The 19,681-nt window shown below is 36.8% G+C and overlaps 1 protein-coding gene across 3 annotated transcripts in view; it reads right to left on the bottom strand.

The window, feature by feature from the left end:
• Positions 1–4,398, bottom strand: part of ENAH (ENAH actin regulator) — a 52,646-nt gene extending 48,248 nt beyond the window's left edge. For all 3 annotated transcript variants that reach the window (XM_082480616.1, XM_082480617.1, XM_082480618.1), the window contains exons 1-2: positions 3,981–4,398; positions 2,002–2,179 (exon numbers count right to left, since the gene is read on the bottom strand). In XM_082480616.1, coding sequence (XP_082336742.1) covers positions 2,002–2,179; positions 3,981–4,112 — 310 coding nt within the window. In that variant the 5' untranslated portion in view covers positions 4,113–4,398. The remainder of the gene's footprint in view (positions 1–2,001; positions 2,180–3,980) is intronic.
• Between the last annotated feature and the right edge of the window lie 15,283 nt (positions 4,399–19,681).

The following is a 19,681-nucleotide window of genomic DNA, read 5'->3' as shown; positions in this document are numbered from 1 at the left end:
CTAATTAATGCGACTTGTACCTAATACTACCAAGTCAAAGCACAGGAAAGAGAAACAAAGCGACTATCTTACAATTCAGAACACTTAGAGGTTATAGCCAGTCACTATCAAATATAATTATGTAACTTAATTCATGTCCTTGTCAGACCTACATCTCAAAGCCGTTAAGAACAGACTAGATAGACTACAGCACTGTAGCCAGTAACTGGGACATGATATTGCAGTCATACTCAACTCTCATTTCATGAATCACACAAAAATCCACCTGAAAACAAAACAACCTCCCAATCATGAGGGATTAACTGGTATTAAACTGAATGAAGCAGACAACCTCGAACTGAAGGGCTACTTCAGAGATCAACGAAGAGACTACTGGCAGAATGATTTGGAAGAATTCACAGTTCCGGATGAGCAGAGGACTGAATTCTAAGTACACTGACTTCTAGACTAATCAGAAAGCTCAGTTCCCCTCCTCTACCCCCATCATTTAAGAAATTATTGAGGTGATGCAACAGAAAGAAGAACTATTTTCATTGAGTTGTTTGCTCCTCTGGAATTACATTGATTCTAGGCTATTGTTTGAATGACATTTGTATTATTGAAGTCACATTCAAGGAACCCCCTAAAAGCAATTTTAGTTTTATCCAAGTCTAAATAATGAGCCTTCATAAACTGAAATGGCATCTTAGTTCAATAAAACTTATACTACTGAATAATATAAAAACATAGTTGTTAGCCCACATACACTTTGCATAAAACGGCAAGAGAACGGGTCATTAGACAAATTAAATAACCTGTAAAATGAAAAAACAGACACACTGACCAATTAAAAAATGAGAATTGTAGTGCCTGCTTGTCGTTTAAGCCTCTCTAGTTTTAGTGTCAGGAGAATGAGTTATATTAAATGATGAAAAAAAATATATGTGTATATACACCTACACCCTTGTTTGAAACGCATTGTACCAAACTCTTCAAGTACAGGTAACAGGAAACAACATAAAACCCTCAAACTTGTCATGACTACCATAAAACAGGCCTTTTCAGACTTTACATCAAATGAGTAGAAACCAACACTTCCTATGTTCTCAAATGCTGGTTGGGAGATAGATGATAAACAGAATGCATGAAATATTTACAATCAAGTAACCCTTAGGGGAAGAAAAACTGAGGAATTTACAGGAGAAAACATCCAACTGAGAGGTAGAAGAATGGGAAACACAACTGGATTATTTTAGCTGGCAAAAAGAAACCTTAAGACCTCTAGCTACCCTTTATGATTTGGCCTCATCTGCTGCATAACAGCATAAACACTGCAGAATGTATCATCCTTCTTGGTCTAGATTGCTTAGTTTCAAGAGGTTAAGTCTTGAAACAACTGTCAGAATGAAAGGCAGCTTCATAAAGTCACTCTTTTTTGCGGTAGCTGAGACAGCACTAGTAAGGTTATCTACAGCCTCTCTTCTACGCCAGAGAAAGAAAACCGGCAGACAAGTACTATCTCATGTTACACGGGTGATCTTTAAAGTTTAATGAGGACAAAAGAACTCTATTTGGTTACAAGAACACAAAAGTCTCTTGAAGTCTTTTAAATGAAAACTCCCTCTGTGTGTGTCCCAGTGTTACACTGATCAATTTGCTGGAGAGCCTACCTAGAATATATTACAGTATATCTGTATTATATCGGTATCCTGATTATGAGCTACAGATTTGTTGGTCAGGCAGGCATTTTGGGTTTGTTTCCTTAAATAAAAAGCAAAGTCAGCAAGTTTCTATATGTAACAGATAACATTGTTAGGAATTGCATTTACACAGATAGCAGTCAAGTTGAGAATCACTACTAAGCAGCAGCAATTAGGCAGACAAAACACCCAAATAATTAAAATGGCTAAAGGCTAAATCATTATTAGAAACAAGACTTATTGACTTTTATGCATAAACATTTGATGTTTTTCCATCTCTGTATTTAAACAATCTTCCAAAAAAAAGTTAAGGGACTCTTACCAGCTTCCTGTGAATTTAATACTTCTAAGGCATGCATCATGGCACTTGCGAAGACATTGGCATCTTCTTTGCTGCCAAAATTCAGACCATACACCTGCCTAGCATCACGCCACTGATGGAAGGTCTGTGTAGCCTGATTGTACTTCAGCCCTTTTGGAATGGCACAATTTATTACCACCTATAATCATAAAAAAAAAAAAACGTACGTTTAAAATTGCTATTTCATCACAAGTCTCAGCTTCATGTAGATTTTATTCCCTAACCACGTGGGTTAATTCCAGTCCCACAATCCACAAGATCACAATGTTGAAGCACATAGCCACTTCAATTTTAATTCCAATGCCACATGAAATCAGTGATGAGAATACACGAGGGGACTAATGAGATATTTTGTATCAACTTTTGTAGCTTAAGTGTTCTCATTTCAAGATGCAGTGATGCTTCATAACAGCAATGTAGTAGTATCACCAGCTCTGACTTTTAGTAGCAGAGTACTTGATGTGAATATGCATTCAGATATCAGAAACTTGGTTTTCCATTAACTTCACTGAGTACTTGTTAGAATTCGGTTTTTTAACCAAGTTATCAGCTTCTCACTGTGGCTGCTGCACCCCTTAGCTTGATGTGCTTTCAGCAGCAGTTATGTGGACTTCTACTATGCATCACACAGTATCAAAGGCGACTCCGAGGAGATTTTATTGTGGCCTTCCAGTACCTAAAGGGGGCCTACAGGAGAGCTGGGGAAGGACTTTTTACTAGGGCATGTAGTGAGAGGACAAGGGGGAATGGCTTTAAACTGGAAGAGGGCAGGTTCAGATTGAATATTAGGAAGAAATTTTTCACTTTGAGGGTGGTAAGGCACTGGAACAGGTTGCCCAGAGAGGTTGCTGAGGCCCCATCCCTGGAGGTGTTCAAGGCCAGGCTGGGCATGATCTGGGGCAACGTGGTCTAGTGGGAGGTGTCCCTGCCTATGGCAGGGGGGTTGGAACTCGATCTTCAAGGTCCTTTCCAACCTAAACCATTCTATAATTTTGCAAGATCAATACGGCTTACACTAAAGGTGATATATTCTAGCTAGTAGGACAACCATTTATTAAAAGCCATCCACTAAGAGGACCCCATTGCACTTGGATAACTATATTCTCTCACTTTTTTCCACTGGTTTTTTTTTTTTTCACTGAATGGGAGAAAAGAACAGGTTTGTTCTCAGATGAATGCAGAGATCATTTATTCTCGGAATAAGTGTTTACTGACAAATCACACAGATGTGTGATAAATGACCAAGAACAGACCAAAAGAATTTTATGAAATGCTGGGAGAGAAAGAAACAGATATAGAAGCTTTCCTCAAATAAAAAGATTAGATCTTTAACCCCACCCACACACACCACAAGGCAGAGCCTATTTCAAGACAGAGTGCTAAGTTTGCCATTTAATCAAGATCTAGTAACTTCTTCATCAAGGAAATTAAGATGTAATCCTTGTTGCTCCCTTCTCAACTTCCCAAAGTGGTAGATGATCAGTATTACCAAATGTCAGAAGGTTTTTATTGGATGAACTGATCTGGGGCAATGAGAAATCATGCATCCAATTTTTCATAATATAGGAAGAGCAACAAGACAACTGTTGGTACCTCCATAGACTGCAGCTAAGAGCAAAGAGCAGGGAAAAAGAAAAGTTCTTAGGTTGACACTTTGCCTTAAAGAGAATCAGATGACTTCTGTGTATAGCACTAACCTTTATGTTTGTCTGTAGGAAGGAACAGCAAAGAGCGCACAAGGACTATCGCCTTGAATGTACATAAAGCGCTTAGTTTATGGGGGAAAAGCCATAATACAGTTCTGCTACTTCAGTTCAAAATAAAAGTAAATTTATTATTTACTGTTCCCAAAATTTTACCGAAGACCTATTTCTTAATGTTAAAAACAATCGTAAAAATAGCTTAAGATTCTCATTCCACATTTCCAGATATTTACTTACCTGATGATCCTGAATCTTCCTGCCCACTACTCTGAATGTGTTGTTGCCTGTGTGATGATATATATGAACTCTGCTGAATCCAGTCGATCCACCAGCTGGTACCCATTTTTTATTGGCATCATCGTAGACCATTACAGCAGCTCGTGCTTGGCAGATACTCTGTTCACTGTTAAAATACAAGTATTTTAGAGTACAACATAAAATTACTTATGACAAATCATCATCTTCAAGGGTAACTTTTTTTTTAAACTCAAAAAACGTTAAAGTAATACTCCTTGAAACTTGCTGAAATATCCACCCTTCTAAATACAAGACCACTAGCACTTTGACTTTTGCTTAAGGGTGTTCATTCTGAAAAATTGTGGTCAATACAATCAGGCCTAACTACTAACGGAAGAGATAAAGATTTATTTTTCCTTTTTTTTTTTTTTTTTTTTTTTTGCACTTTCCCCCCCTGTAGGTTCCCCCACACCCCCTTCTCCTCACCACCAACCATGAAGTTTTAATTAAATGTCATAACCATACACAAAGTTTTATGCAAAGACTGGAGAACAAAGAATCTGGAGTTGCACTAGCTTCATAAAGTTTACATTTTCCATCAGCAATTACTTCTACAAGAAATGAGAACTGGAAGGCCCTTGCTCTTTCTAGCATATATAGAACACACACAGGATAAAGTTCAGCACAAAAAATTCACCTGCTCATAAATGAAATGCTTTTTGGTTTTGACACATTTTAAAACAGCTGACACCTAGATATAACATTTTCTCCCTGAGAAAAGGTTCTATTGATTTCTGAAAAGCACAATTTCATCTGTAGCTAATCCTGATTACGGCAGTCATCTGGAAGCTAAGGTGCAGCCTAAAGTTAAAAGGGAGCATATCATGAATGTCATCATATTAGAAACACAAGAAAGCAGAACGTACCATAAACACACTACTTATTAGGAGAGGAGCGGGTGATACTACGCAAGTTGTCTTTACGGGAAATGTCCAGATGCAGACAGGAAATAAAAATAGAAAGGAATGATTTCTTATCAGTAAGTCCAATTCTCTCAACATACCACTCCAGCACATCCAACATTATAGAAAGCACATGATGCCTGGCTTGCAAGGAATGTGGCCTGCCATTTGTAAAACTGAAGGCTGAGAAGACACACATTCTTCATAAATTACAAAAGGAACGTAATGAAATATTTCTTCATATTTTATGAAGGAGGGAGAAGACGACTCCCCCCCCACCCAGTCTTTCTTGGGGGGTTTTGTGGGTTGGTTTTGGGGCCTTTGTGTTTGTTGGAGTTTTTCTAAAAGATTTCCCAGTATCTTGTTTCCATCTCCCGGCACAAGAAAATTCAGCATCCAGCTGTTTTGTTAACTTTCAATATTGACGTTATTGAGAAAACAGAGCATCAATTTCTGTCACACTTTCCATGGCACTCTAACAATTAGAAAAGCGCTTAACACTGCGATGCTTTTCAAGGCTAGGGGAGAACAGAGAAAACTGACATCATGTCTCTTATGCATGCAAGAGATTCAAGATCAGATGAGGAAATACATTCTTAATTTTTGAAACACATTCTTAATTTTTGAAACACACTTGTTCTAGTCTCATCACCTATTCAACAACTAGATCAGAATGGGAAAACAACCTCTAATTAGACCACTCTTTTTCTAGCCATAAATTAGTTCAATATAGGGATAACAAAGTTATAATATAGACATATGCAGTGCTTCTTTTCTAAGCATAGATCATCTTATAGTTTACAATTTAGACTGAAAGGACCACGTTTGATCCAAGAAGAAAGATTAGCTGCAAAGAAAATAAAATTAGTTACAAGTTTCATGTGTTTCACAATCCCTTTGAAAACACGCCACAGGTAAATAGGAAGGTTCCCTCATCTGAGAGGACAATGCAAGAACCTAGTGTATTTCTTTACTTTTACAGTATTTTGGCACAAAACTATCTTCAAGGTCAAACCTAGAAATGTTCCGCAGTGTTCACAAAGTACCGCACAAACAGTAGTATTTTTTCTAAAATGCATAACAGTATTATAGTAAGCTTTTGTAAAATTTCTGAACCCAAAACAAGTTTTTGCTGCCTTTGAATTGGGATCACCCACAGGCACAGTAAACCATAGGGGACAGGAGCCAGATACTGATTTGGAAGCAGAGCTATGTGATTTGCAGGACTCTTGTAAAAGAAAAAAAAAAAAGAAAAAAAAATTCATCTCAATCATGTGTCAGACACATTAGAAAAAATCATTTAGATTCTATTAAAAATTGAGACTATGAGTATAAGCTAATACGTTCCAATTACAACAAAGGCAGAACCAAAGAGGGGCTGAGTAATGAGTACAGTGATCAGGAGACTTTATTAATAGGACAGACCATCAAGTTCAGACATTCTTATTCAGAGCATTCTCACTCTTTGCCCTGTCCTTCCACAGGCCTAAGTTTTTATAAAAGCTCTGGTTTTACATGATTTTTTTTTTTTTTAAATAACAAGAATAAACACCTACTCATTTTAGAACTATTTGGTATTCAAGTGGCACAATTCAGAAGTGCAAATACGATGACCTTGAGTAGAATTTCTAGCTTTTAACAACTGCTAAACTATTTTTAGTTCCACTTCTCGGGCTATGCCTTATAACTGGAAATATTATACAAGTCTAGATCTCAAATATTTCATGCTTCATTTAAAATAAAAGAATTTTCTTAATAGCAGGGGATTATTCTTAACCATATAAAGATACAAGATGATTCACATACTTTAAAAAATGACAAATACAAACAATTTCCAGTTGACCTATCCAATCATTACACAATAAGCCTTCTGCCTTCATTTCACACAAATCCTATAACTAAAATTTTAATGTTCCAGGTCTATAATTTTCATATCCAGGTACCAATTTGAAGGTGACATACTCCCCTCCTGCCAACAGTTCCCACCACCCATCACTTTATCAGACTGCAGCAGTAAGATGGAAAAATGACGCTATCACTATCAGAAACAAATTAAACCGTCACAGTGTGCTAGCCTTTTTCCAGGCTTCAATAATTGCACATTACCAGATGTAGGGGGATCAATTAACTTTCTTTTTCTTAGTAAAAAGTTCTGCACTCTAAACTGATTACTTTTTGTTTTGAAGAAAAGCATGGAGGCAGGAGCTTTAGCAAAGAAGAATCTTTAGGTCTGCTCTTCAACGACCATTTGATACTTCAATATTTGAATATAGTATATCCAGCAATTAGACATCATAAGCCTCAAAAAACCCAACTCCCTTTTTAAAAATAAGATGCATACTGGAACTCCACTATCCTCAAAGGGCTACACCAAATCATAAATCCATGCTGTTTGCTTTTTACAATCTTTGACAGGTCCAATGAAATACAAGGTTTAGTTTTCTTTCCATGATCCACCTTTTCCTAGCAAAAATTGAGAGTTTAACATACAGACTGCTGCTAGAACCTGAGCCAGTGCCCTTTGTATTCCTCTACTATATATGAACTTAAACTTCAATTCAAAGGAGCAGGAGCCAAGTGAATCGGAATAGGGTCATTTATCATATTTATTGGTCTTCAAGCTTATTACACTTCCCTGCTGTACTTCTAACAGAAGACAGCTCTTCAATGATCTCAGTATTTATACATGAACTCTTCACAGTCCACAGGGTTTTCTGCAATACATGTCCCTTAGACTCCAGGAACTGAGTGCAAGATGCTAGATGACTTACTTCATTCACTGCACCAGACAGAATCACTTTGGTCTGATCACAAATGCCTTTTTTTTTTTTTTAAACAGACAGATTACTTTAGCAACAAAAACAAATTGTCTACAGTCATGTGGCAAGAGAAAAGGGAAAGGGTCCTCATCTATTTGCCATGTCATTAGGCCCCCAAAAGCATCCTACAGGGTTTAGTTGCCCATCTACAAATTTTCCTTTTTCTGGTATGCTGTACTTGGATTAGCCTGCACCTTCCCGACATGAGAGCACACTGGGGGACACGGGAGAATGAGTGAAGGGATCCATCTCCAGCTTCAAATGCTATTGCCAAAACGCACAGCTGCTCAAAGAACTGATTGCTAACTTATTAGGGTAATGTGTTGGGGAATTAAAATGACAATCTAAATATTAACTAAGAAAAAAAATAAGAAATTGTCTGTTGCCAAGTAAACTTACCAAACCAAGTATATGAAATTACATGTAGAAAAACAAAAATTCAGAAAAGGGAAGATTCATGCAAAACAGTGCTTACCAAACCTTAGGAAACAAAGTGTACAAGCTCTCTTCCCAAAATGTAAAGCTTGACAAATAGCTGGATAAATACATGTTAGGAGAAGTTCTTCTCTAGACAAAGATGTAAGGCTCTGATTGTTAAAGCCAACCATTATTCTGGATAAGTCCACCTACAGCAATACCATATAAAGCCAAAGACAAAGTGGTTGTTTTTTATTTGGGGTGGAAGAGTGGGGGGAGGTCTGGCAGTCAAAAGCCTCACACAAAAAACACAGTAGTAATGAATCATAACTATAAGATTATTCTTATGGGAGAATATACTTTCCTCCTCCAGTGATGAGATCATACGGAAAGCTCAAAAACCATAGCAAACTGAACCCTAACAGACACCAGTCTTTTGCCCAGATGGAATGTGTTCATTCTTTCACATCTCAAGTTCTTAAGCTCAATGCACAGTGACACCAATGCACAATCTGCTGACTTAAGCCTTTTTTTTTTTTCCTCCCCAAAAAGTAGATGCTTGGTTTTCCTCTCATGAGAGCTAAAAAGACAAACAGACTTAAATGATCAAACTCATACAAAAAACAGCACGACTGCAGCCACAGAAAAGACCATTTAAATATATTAACAAGAGCAAGGAAAAGCGGTGATTGCTCTGATTCTCAACCTTTAGTATTTTTATCAATGAAGTAACAATGAGGTTTTCTGAAAAATCATATTCCACTAACGCTTTTTCTGGTGATTCAGGTCTTTTTTTGCTGTGTTCTCAATTTAAGAACATGTTGTTATGTTTCTGTAAGTGTGCAGTCTTTGTGGGACAGAAGGAATGGAAAGAGACGCTGATTCATCAAACGTCTGTTTAGGATTTTCAAACCATGTGGCACAAAGCTAGAAAGAAACTCCAAACATTTCCAATATCAACATCTTGAAATATACATTTTTAAAAAGGAGCTAAAAGCTGGTCCAGATACCAAGTTTTAGATCTTGGCAGTGGTGTTTTGTAAGATGTTTTTCCCTGCTTGTTCCTGAACCCCGACTGACACATCACAGTGAAAATGCGTGTTTTCCACTTCACTATTAAAAAAATAAACACAAACAAACAACAACAACAAACTCCACAACATACTGTCTGCTGTACCATTACTGCACCACTGCTTTCTATTAGCTAAAACAGACGCTTTGCTCATTGGCTTAACTCAATAGTTAAGCTACTTGTTGGTATCTTAAAGTTAACAAAAATTTTTCCAATGCCCTCAAATATGCTCCTCACATTATGATCTGCTGAGAACCAGACTGAACTCAACTACATAGATTAATATTAAATTTGGAGAGTAGGGGAAGGGGGTTGGATTTGTTGGGGGGTGGGGGGCGATGTGAGCGGGTAGAAGGGAAGAACTTTGGGCTCTGGGTCACTGAAGTTTTTAACTCATAATCCACTGCTTTAATTTTACTAGGTTTTTTAATTTTGGCACTTTAGCCAAAAGCAAACCTCAGAGGAAGCTGAGTATAACAATTACCATCTCCTTCTGCCAACTAGACTGGCATCAACACCATTAACAGGACATCATGAAAAAAATATACTGCACTTGGGCTCAGCAAGGGTTAATATAATAGTTCTTACAATACATTAATCTTCCCTGTAACTCATTCTCAGTTGAAAGGTAAGAACCTCAACTTTTTCTGCATTACTAAACCCTAGCTGAATATGCTGCTGCAGGGGAACATTACGTGCTTGGTACAGCAGAAGGAACTACACAGTGTTATCCAACTTCAAATGATGTAGCTTGTCCACTCCAACACTTCAGCTAGTACAGAATTTAGTTGCTATTCAGGTTTTAAAATAAGACTAAATTGAGACCAGCTGATTTATCTGACTGGTTTTCATGCAGATTCTTCTTCTGACACTGTGGACGATCGTGGTTGCCGATTTCTTCTAGCAGGTCAAACTGCAACAAGAGTTGCTGTTCAAACGGGAGGTGAACGCGGAGGGGGTAGTTCCAGATTGCTTCACTAACAGCTCTCCTGCTAATGAGTTAGTACTTGCCTGTGCCTAGAAAACTTTTGATTGATAACTGAGAGATTCATTCATCTCTCCCACTTTTTCTTCTCATGAATTACTCAGAATACAGATTTGTGGCAACATCAGAAACCAGAGGGAAATCCTGTAGGGAAAGTCTCAACTAGAAATAAGACTACTACTGCTGAGGAGCAGGGGAAACTGAATCTAAACACTGGGATTAATATCTGGCAAAAGAAAGGTGCTTTGCTGTTGACACAAAATTCTGCAATGCTCCATTCCAGAGCTTTAGTCGGTACAGTTTATTGAAGCTAAACTTTCTTTGTTCAATGAGCACCTTCCACTGAAAGAAAATTGCTTTTTATCTCATGCATAAAAGCATTTAACATTAATTTAAGAGCAGTCTGCTCTTGGAACAAGTGCAATTTACAAAATAAATTTCTCTTGTTGCTATAAACCTGTTCCTTCACAATTTTGCAGTTGTAGCTTGTTCCATAGCAGCAGGTGAATATCAAACAGGTGAAGGAAATCATTGCAGGACACTCAGGCAGAAAAAGAAAAATTATTTAGAACAACAGCTTGATGTCAAATGAAAGTCTACTTTTCACACAGAATTACCAATTTATAACCCCAGGATTATTTTTTTTTTCCCAACATTGTTTCACATGTCATATTTAATGTAAGAGTAGCTCATGCAATGGACAAAGCCATTTTGAGTTGGCAGTTCAAAGTCTCTAGGTTTGTCATATGCCGATTCACATAAAAATTCACCTATTCTTTTCAATAGGAAGTGTTATTTCAATTTGAAATTGCATGCTGGAGTCAGACCCAAATGATCACAACCTAGAGCAGTATTCTAGAAATACTCATTTTAAAATTTCTGTATACATTTCTTTTTTTAAATGGACAATAACACTTAAGATAAAGCACACAAACCAAAACAATCTGGAACAGACACCTAAGAAACCGGAAGACAGAACACGTTCTAGCCACAGACAGTGCAAAGAATGGCAAAAGCCACTGAAGTTAGATGAACATTTCAATAGAGGAAGAGTACTGTAAATTTTTGAACATTCTTAACATACCAACTGGCATTGTATTGGTGGTCCATTGTAAAAGTGACAGGTAGATTTCAGAGTAATTTGATGTCAGTAAGTGCTAATCCTTAATCTATTCAAACTCAGAGGGAATCAGGGATGTCTAAGAGAGAATATGATAACAGTCAAACCAAGAAATAGCCACACTAGAAAGATGAACCTTAATTCCCATCAATCCTTTGTTTTTTATTAAAAACAGCAGACTAAAACCCACAGATTTTTAATAGTATGAAACTAGATATACTGATGATGGCTAACCATATATATGATATGAAATAATATAATATGCAACAATATTAATATATTCTATATGCTTATACATATGCAACCAATGATATTTAGATACAATCTCCACCACAAACTTAAATTCGTAAGTATTTTCTGAAGTCAACCTTCCAATTCTTATCTCAAACTGAAGGTGACATTAAGATATCTAGCATGTATACATTTCAAAAATTATTATTGTATCTACTATAGACAGATTAAACAAAATTTTGAAAACAGAAAAAAGGTTTCTAAAGTGACTTAAGTTAGTTGTATCAATGAAATGTTTCCAGGCAAGGAACTATTATACCAGTACAAGAAGTCACTTCTCAAATCAAGCTAAAGAGATTGCATGGTTAGTCAAAACCAGGTATCAGTTTTCAAACAGGAAGAGAAATTAAAAATTACTTAATACACAAAGGAAGGGTTGTTTTTTTAAGCAATAACTTCAGCAGACAAAAGGAATAACCATTTGCTGCCTTGGGTTTTTTTAAAAAAAGGAAGGTCTATAAGGTCTCCCTGGAGTCTTCTCCAGGCTGAACAACCCCAACTCTTTCAGCCTGTCTTCACAGGAGAGGTGCTCCAGCCCTCGGGTCATCTTGTGGCCCTCCTCTGAACCCACTCCAACAGGTCCATGTCCTTCTTAAGTTAAGGGCTCCAGAGGCGAATGCAATATTCCAAGTGTGGTCTCATGAGAGTGGAGTAGTAGGCAGAATTCCCTCCCTTGACCTGCTGGCCATGCTTCTTTTGATGCAGCCCAGGATGTGTGGATCTCAGTGAAGAATTTACTTTGAACAATTGGACGTTGTAAAGTTTGTTGAAACTTTACTGTCAAAAAAATACCAGGTTTACTTAAAATTGCAAGTTATGAGATGGAGAACTAAGAGCTTGGATATACTGGTATTTTATACACAAGATCTGGTGCTTGGCTTGTATGCAAACCTACTGATAGCTTCATGGAAATACTTATTAAAAGCCTTCATTATTTAGTTTTGAGACAACATTTTCAATGAAGCAACTCACAAGTGACAAAAGCAGTATTTTCCCATTTTCTTCTAGAATTTTCTAGATTTTTCATCCTATAAACAATCAAAGATTTTTTTCTCAATAACTGTCTCCAACAGATGTTTTGGGGGAAAAAAAATAAATCAGAATTACACAGTGGCTGGCTCTTTCATTATAATGCATTTGCACTGGGAGCGAGGGAGGAGAGGGGATATCTTCCTAGCCATTGTTTTTATACAGGTAAAATAAAGTCTTATATTTAATAGACTCCATAGAACCATGAAATGAGATCATTCGGTTTACGTTTCCTCCATGCACTCATCCATATTCTTGTTTTCTTTTATCCTCTTACATAGGGTGTTCTCTTAGACATGGCATTTTTGGTAATTTATCCAGATATTTTTCCCAAAAATACTGTATTGTTATAATCAAATCCATTTTTTCCACCGATTCTTCAAACATATTTCTCAAGGGCATTTACTACTTTACTTATACTAAAAGGTTATGTAGAATCTATGCAGCAATTTAAATAGATTATGTTTCCTCAATGCAGATTTGATACAGTGGTACTGCAAGCCAAAGGTTCTGCCACAGCAAGGCTAATTAATACTGCTTGGATATCGATTTTACTCAACAGTAAAACAGGAGCAGAAGACTCCTACCATGATTTTTCACCCATTTCAAGACAGATTTTTATCAAAAATCAGTTTCTCAGTTCATCTACTTTTTCATAAAGCTAATGGAAAACAAGTTCTATGGTGCAATCTGGGAATGAATCAAATTGTAAGTACCCTGTAACTGAACAAAGCTAACTGCCATAAAATCAATACCTTTACTGATTAGGAACAACCATGGCAGATTTAAAAGTTCAAATCTTTTAACCGTAAGGTTTTAAAGACAAGGGCCCAAAAGGTAGCCAGATACATTACTTCTTTCCTAAAAATAGTCTATTTTTGATGGTTTGTTGCTTTCCTTGCTACAATTCCATGAATCTGAGCCCAGCCTTTTTAAGTAGGCATGAAAAACAACATCAGCAGCAACTAGACAAGACAGTTGATGATTTCCTGTGAAAAACCACTTAACATACGTTTCCTATCTTCTATATGTATTTTAACAGAAAGTGACCTTATTATGTTATTTCTTAAGCTTTCAACACAGGGTACAAATCACAGCTTTCAGAATCCAGATTCCCTGGGCAATCTGAGTTCTGGAACACACACTGCAACAGAATCCATCATTACATTACCATCGCTGCAGATCATGTAACTCATTTTACTTTCAGATAAAGAATGCCCAACTCCTCCTGGAATAGTGAGATAGTAGCATTTTTACATTACCTATTTAATATAATGGCTGCCTCGGATGTAGACAGCTGTGTAAAGGGCATGTGGCTGATCTTTGATTGAGACATTATAGCCCCAGTGTTAATATATGAATATACAATTCACAGTCCATTACAAGAAAGATTCTTGTAGGAAGTATCTTTCTAAAACTTAATTTCACCTAAAAAACACAAAAGTAAAAATCGTATTTTGTTAATTGAGCACTTGTTTTTAAACACCGAGTTGACATTAACATGAATTAATCAAGGAAAAGGTGGATCCACTGCAGAAATGAGGTTATCTAGCAGCAAAGAACACAGAAACAGTTACATGTATTTGCCTTGGTCTCTGCTGGCAAGCTTTGTTCTCAGACTTCCCAGGTCTGCACAAGTACTGGAGTACTGCCTGCAGTAGAGGAAAACTAAGTTAGGGACTCCAGTTAGATGCATTGGATACAGAAAGTCTACTGAATTGAATAGCACCCACTCAACGAGGGTGGAAGTAGCTAGGTGGTGACATCATGAGGCCACTCTAACATCTTTACAAGGTGAAAAAAACAAGTTCCTGACAGCTGGAAAGAGGCAAATGTTGTGACCATCTTCCAGCAGTGCAAGAGCCAAGGTTTGGGGAACGAGAGGCTCAAAGGGTTGCAGTAAGTAGTTTGATGTCTAACTGGTAAGCTATTACTGGGGAATTTCTCAAGGGTCAATACCAGCTCTGATACTGTTTAAAGTCCTCGCTAATGACCAAGAAAATGGGATGAAATGCAACTTCAGCAAGTCTGTGGATGGCTTTCCCTAAATTGGGACAGATTGATATGCTGGACGGTAGAACTACTGTTCAGGAGTCTCAGCAAGTTGGAGAAACCAGCTGACAAAAACCTCAAGAAATTCAAAGACCAGAGCAAGAACCTGCACCTGGGACAAAATAACTACCACACTGTAGAAGGTGATTATTCCCCTCTATTCAGACCATATCTGGCATATTGTGCCAGGTTTTGGGCTCCCCAGAAGAAGGAAGACTTTGACAAATTGGAGCAAATCAAACAGGAAACCATTAACGGGCCTAAAGGAAAAGATGCATGAGGAGAGGCTGAGACAGCTGTGTTCGTTCAGTCTTCAGCTAAGGCAGGAATGTAATTGCCGTTCGCAACTACTCAATAAGTCATTACAGAGAATACAGAGTCAGAATCTTCTTAGAAGCGCACAACAGAGTATGAGAGGTAATGGCCAAAATTTACAAAGAAGCTTTCAACCAGATAAGAAAAAGTTGCACCAAGAGAGCAGTTAAACACTGGGACAGGCTGCCCACAGGAGCTATGGAATCTCCATCCTTGGAGACTTCAAAATTCAGCTGAACAAGGTTCCAAGTAACCCAACCTAGCTTAGATGACAGCCTCTTCCGAGCAGGGGACAGGAGCAGATGAGCTCCGAGAACTCCCACTTTGACTAAGTCATTCTATGGCTCTAGAAGAAATAAAATTCTTTGAAAAGGTCCCACTGAATTGCAGACATATAAGAAGTCCCTTATTTATGACAACTACTGCCTTAGCACCTCATTTTATTGGAATGTTCTTCCCAAAAATAGCATCATGCATTTCACACTTGAAGTTTCAACCAGCCTCTCCTTCTGTAGCCTATAAATAAAGATCTTAAACACTAGTAGTTCTAATGCTCAATGTCTAAAAGTAAGAGGTTTAAATAAACTACACAGTATTTATATTGCTGACCTCTACTACAAAATAAATGTCAGAATACTTAAAATAGCATTTTACCATACTATTTTAGATTATAATGATTATCAAAGTAACTCACTGAATTTGATTGTGAAATGGAAACAAAACACTACAGTTCTCAACTGAATGGAAGAATCAAGAACAAAACAAAAACCATTGAACTCAAGGATTTGGTAAGTAAAGATCCAAGAGAAAGCAGATCCTTCAGTATGTTCCTTTCTCAATCAAACCAACCAAGTTTTCCGTCTTCACCACTTTGTAGCTTTTCCTAAATTTCTCATAATTCTTTCCACTATTAAGAAAATCAAAATACCCTGTGAAACTACCGGAGGTATAGTGAAGTGAAACAGAAAAATTTGAGCACCTTACCTCAATCGAGACACTGCTCAGAGTAAAGTGGAAAGATTACTCCAAACATCTTACATGCAATACTTACATAATCCTAATGTTGCCCCCTTACCTCCCCTTTTTAAAGCACCCAGGAGATGCATAGACGTGAATCAAAATGAATACTCCCACTGGAGTACAGCAGAAAAAGTAAAATGTGGTTTTAAAAAAGAATCTCCAACCAGGCCAGTGAATACCTCAAAAGCAGAGACCTTCCTACTCAAATTAATTTCCAAGCAATGATGCCAGTTGACACTAAACATTACAGATGTGCTTATGACTATGACAAAGATTCTTCCTAAAGACTATTATCAGTTTTTAAAGCCATTATAAAATCAGAAGAAAAAAGACCAGGGTAGTTTCAAGTTACTGAAACAAAAGTTTACCAACATTTTTCTAGACAACTGCAAAACCGGAGAAGTATCCATCATGTTTGTAATCCTAATATTCTCAGAATGTATACCGTACCTGGCACAAAGCTGTTTTCTGTTCTTCACAAAAAGCAGCAACAAAGCAACACCTCAATTTTCTCAAGTCGATCTTGAAATACATTCTGCTCCCTAAAATAAATGTACTGCTAAAAGCTTAGTCTTGTGCCATATTTATTCTACTGCATCTTACTCTTCTTTAGAAAGCTATACATATATTCTAAAGCATATGCAAGAGGCAACAATCTTCTCTACTTGAAAGACTTAAGACAAAGGCACTTTACTGCAGCAGCTTAGTAAACTGTTCTAATACTCATGCCAGTTCCTTATATCACACACACATTTTCAATACAAACACTTCACATTTTTAGATTTGATATGAATTATACACAAAACTTACCTTTAAAAAAAAAAATCCAGGAAATATTTGAAATAAGAATAACTGATTATACTAAATTAACAAGTTGTAGAAATATCTTAAATAGAAAAAAAAATAGGCTAAAATCACATTAAACAGTATCTTACCACTTTCAATAATTATTTCTGAGACAACAAAAAATGAAAGACATCATGCTAAAATTACCTATGGTCAGTCAACAAGACAAAAAGACGCAGCCTCCTGTACAACAAGCCTTACTTCTTGCATACTCTCATCCCAGCAAATCACGTAAGATTGATGCATGAATTTCTGAAATCTCTTTACAAGTTTGAACGACAAAATACTTCAAATATAACACACACCTTGACAATCTTGTCCTTATTTCCAAGGGCTTCAGGATAAGGTAAAGTTATGGGCTTTACTCAAACAACTCTAAACAAATGAATTCTTAAACAACTGAAGACCAGCCACGGTGTAGTAAGCAAACACAGATCTGTAAAAATTACTGTAGCTACTACTGCTTCCTTGTACAGGAAGATCTAATGAGCATTCTCATATTGTGCAGTCAATATAGACATTCATGATAATCTGTAAAACAAATACTACACTTCCACTTACACGTCTATCTACAGTAGAGTTCTACTCCCGTTTTGACCGTGGGTTTCCACATACAAATTCCACCAAAATTCAAGAATATGTTATTATCATCAAGTTGACCCAATCTGAAAGCATTCTGCTTCCACTTCAATTACAGTTTATTTACATTTGCTTTTGAACATGAAATTATCACCTATATTAAAGTATGAATTCAACTTTCATGCCAAACTACTGCATTTACTCAACTGAACAGCGTATTTTTTTCACTCTTCTCTTCTTAGATCCAAACTACTTTTTGTCAAGCCTAATTCAGTCTTATTCTGAATAACTCTGATTTCTTTCCCACACCATTTAATCTCTAAATATCACTTTTAAAATGAGTGATTATTTTTTCACTCCTCCTATACCCTACTTATTAGTAATATCCTTCTTGAAGTGGTTACTGACACAGCTATTTCGGAAGCCCTTCTTCCAAGTTTGACTTCAAGTCAGTCAAAATTTTAGCCTCTAACTTGAAGAAAGTCCTGTTCCACCCTACACACACCCTCATTCCTCACTTCTTCCAGTAATTTTTACGCATATGCTTCTCTCAAGCTATTAAGGCTTGTCTTTTGAAAATGTAGTCCCTTAGGTATAAATCCACTTTCATACGCTCTTCTATTAAATGCAGGTTAAATTAACCTATAAGAATAAAGACCTGTGATCATTTTTCCTCTAAATATCCTTCATACAGTGCTATTTAACAATAAACCATAAAAAATTTTGCATTTCCCAAAGTCTGAAGTTTGGCTTCATCAATTAATGATTTTGATGACAAGGTAATAAATGTGATTTGATCTAAAAATTCTCCCACTGTTTTATGGTAGCCATGTTTGATTTAAAAAGGAAATCCTTTTTCAGGAGCTGCTAGAGAGATTCAGATGATTCTGTCCTGTACCTTACATGCTACTGTAACTCTAACAGAAGGCACAGGTTACTTTTACATTAATGAGGCCATAAGCAAAAGGCTTGAAGTTTCTACTCTTGCTCTCCAAACTAGTAGCCAAAGAACAGCACAAGCAGAAATACAAAAATAAATGCTAGAATTCATTGCAAAAGTACTTTTCAGTCTCGCTGACCCACTTTTAACTTTGAACAACAGACTATTACAGTAACTAATTCAATCTAGTTAATAATTAACATTAACATTTGTGTATTCTTTACATCTAATGTTCTGCCCTAGAAAAAGGGATGATCTAGATGCACCACAAACCATCGAGTAGAAGCGGTTTGATTTTCTCACAGCATCAGCAATTTATTGCATCTCTTGCGATAAAAATTATGCAGCTAGAGTGAAGTGGCAGTAAGCACACAGCCACTGAACAGAAGCGTATCAATGCAGATGTGTGCTCTAAACACTTGTTTGAAGGGGGTTTATTCAAGCAGAGTAGTTAGTATAAACGGGCATTTGAATTGTCATCTCCATGAGTAAAACAAAAACTATTCTTCAACATATCTTGCCTCTCAAATAGGTCTGTTATCAAAACTCTACAGAAATGGTTATGCCATGGAGGGGAAAAAAAAAAAAAAACAAAACAAACAAACAAAACAAAGAGCAGTCTTACTCCAGAGCAGAAAACACACACATATAAGAAAATACTAAAATATTATATGAGTTATAAAATTTATCAACACCTTTATCATGGCATTACACATTGCTTTTTCAGAGAGCAGCTCTTCTAGTATTTCAAACCTCTTGAAAATGTCCAAGATGGCAATATTTTATTTCCCCCATTTTAGGATGTTTTGTTTATTAGCTTCTTAAATATTGTCATTGAGATCTACCTTCACACCAGAAAAACAGTTACCAAGTTAAACAGTGAGAAACTGTGTTTGCCTTGGTTTCCTGGTCTCAATTCCCAGGCAATTCAGCTGCCTCCCCCCAGTTGTTCCCTCTGTGCTGCAAAAATGCTCATGTTTTGAGACAAACCCTGAATTTTAAGACTGGAAAGTCAACTCCCTTTCACAATAACTTTAAGATTAAATATGCTAATCTGTTAAACACTAAGATCTATAGTAACAGAGACATATCCATGTTCACCTGAAGAACTTCTATTCCATTACAATACCGCCTACCTCTACCCCCAAGTTTTAGAACAAACCGTATCACATCTACTGGTGATAGCAACAAAAGGTGATTGTATTTCCCAAGAGTCCTTTCATTTTAAAGCTTTCCCAGACATGACAATTCATA

The sequence above is a fragment of the Vanellus vanellus genome (assembly GCF_965231255.1).
Source record: "Vanellus vanellus genome assembly, chromosome: 3".
Classification (NCBI taxonomy): domain Eukaryota; kingdom Metazoa; phylum Chordata; class Aves; order Charadriiformes; family Charadriidae; genus Vanellus; species Vanellus vanellus.
The sequence above is the reverse complement of the archived record's forward strand: the minus strand, read 5'-3'. Positions and strand labels throughout refer to the sequence as shown.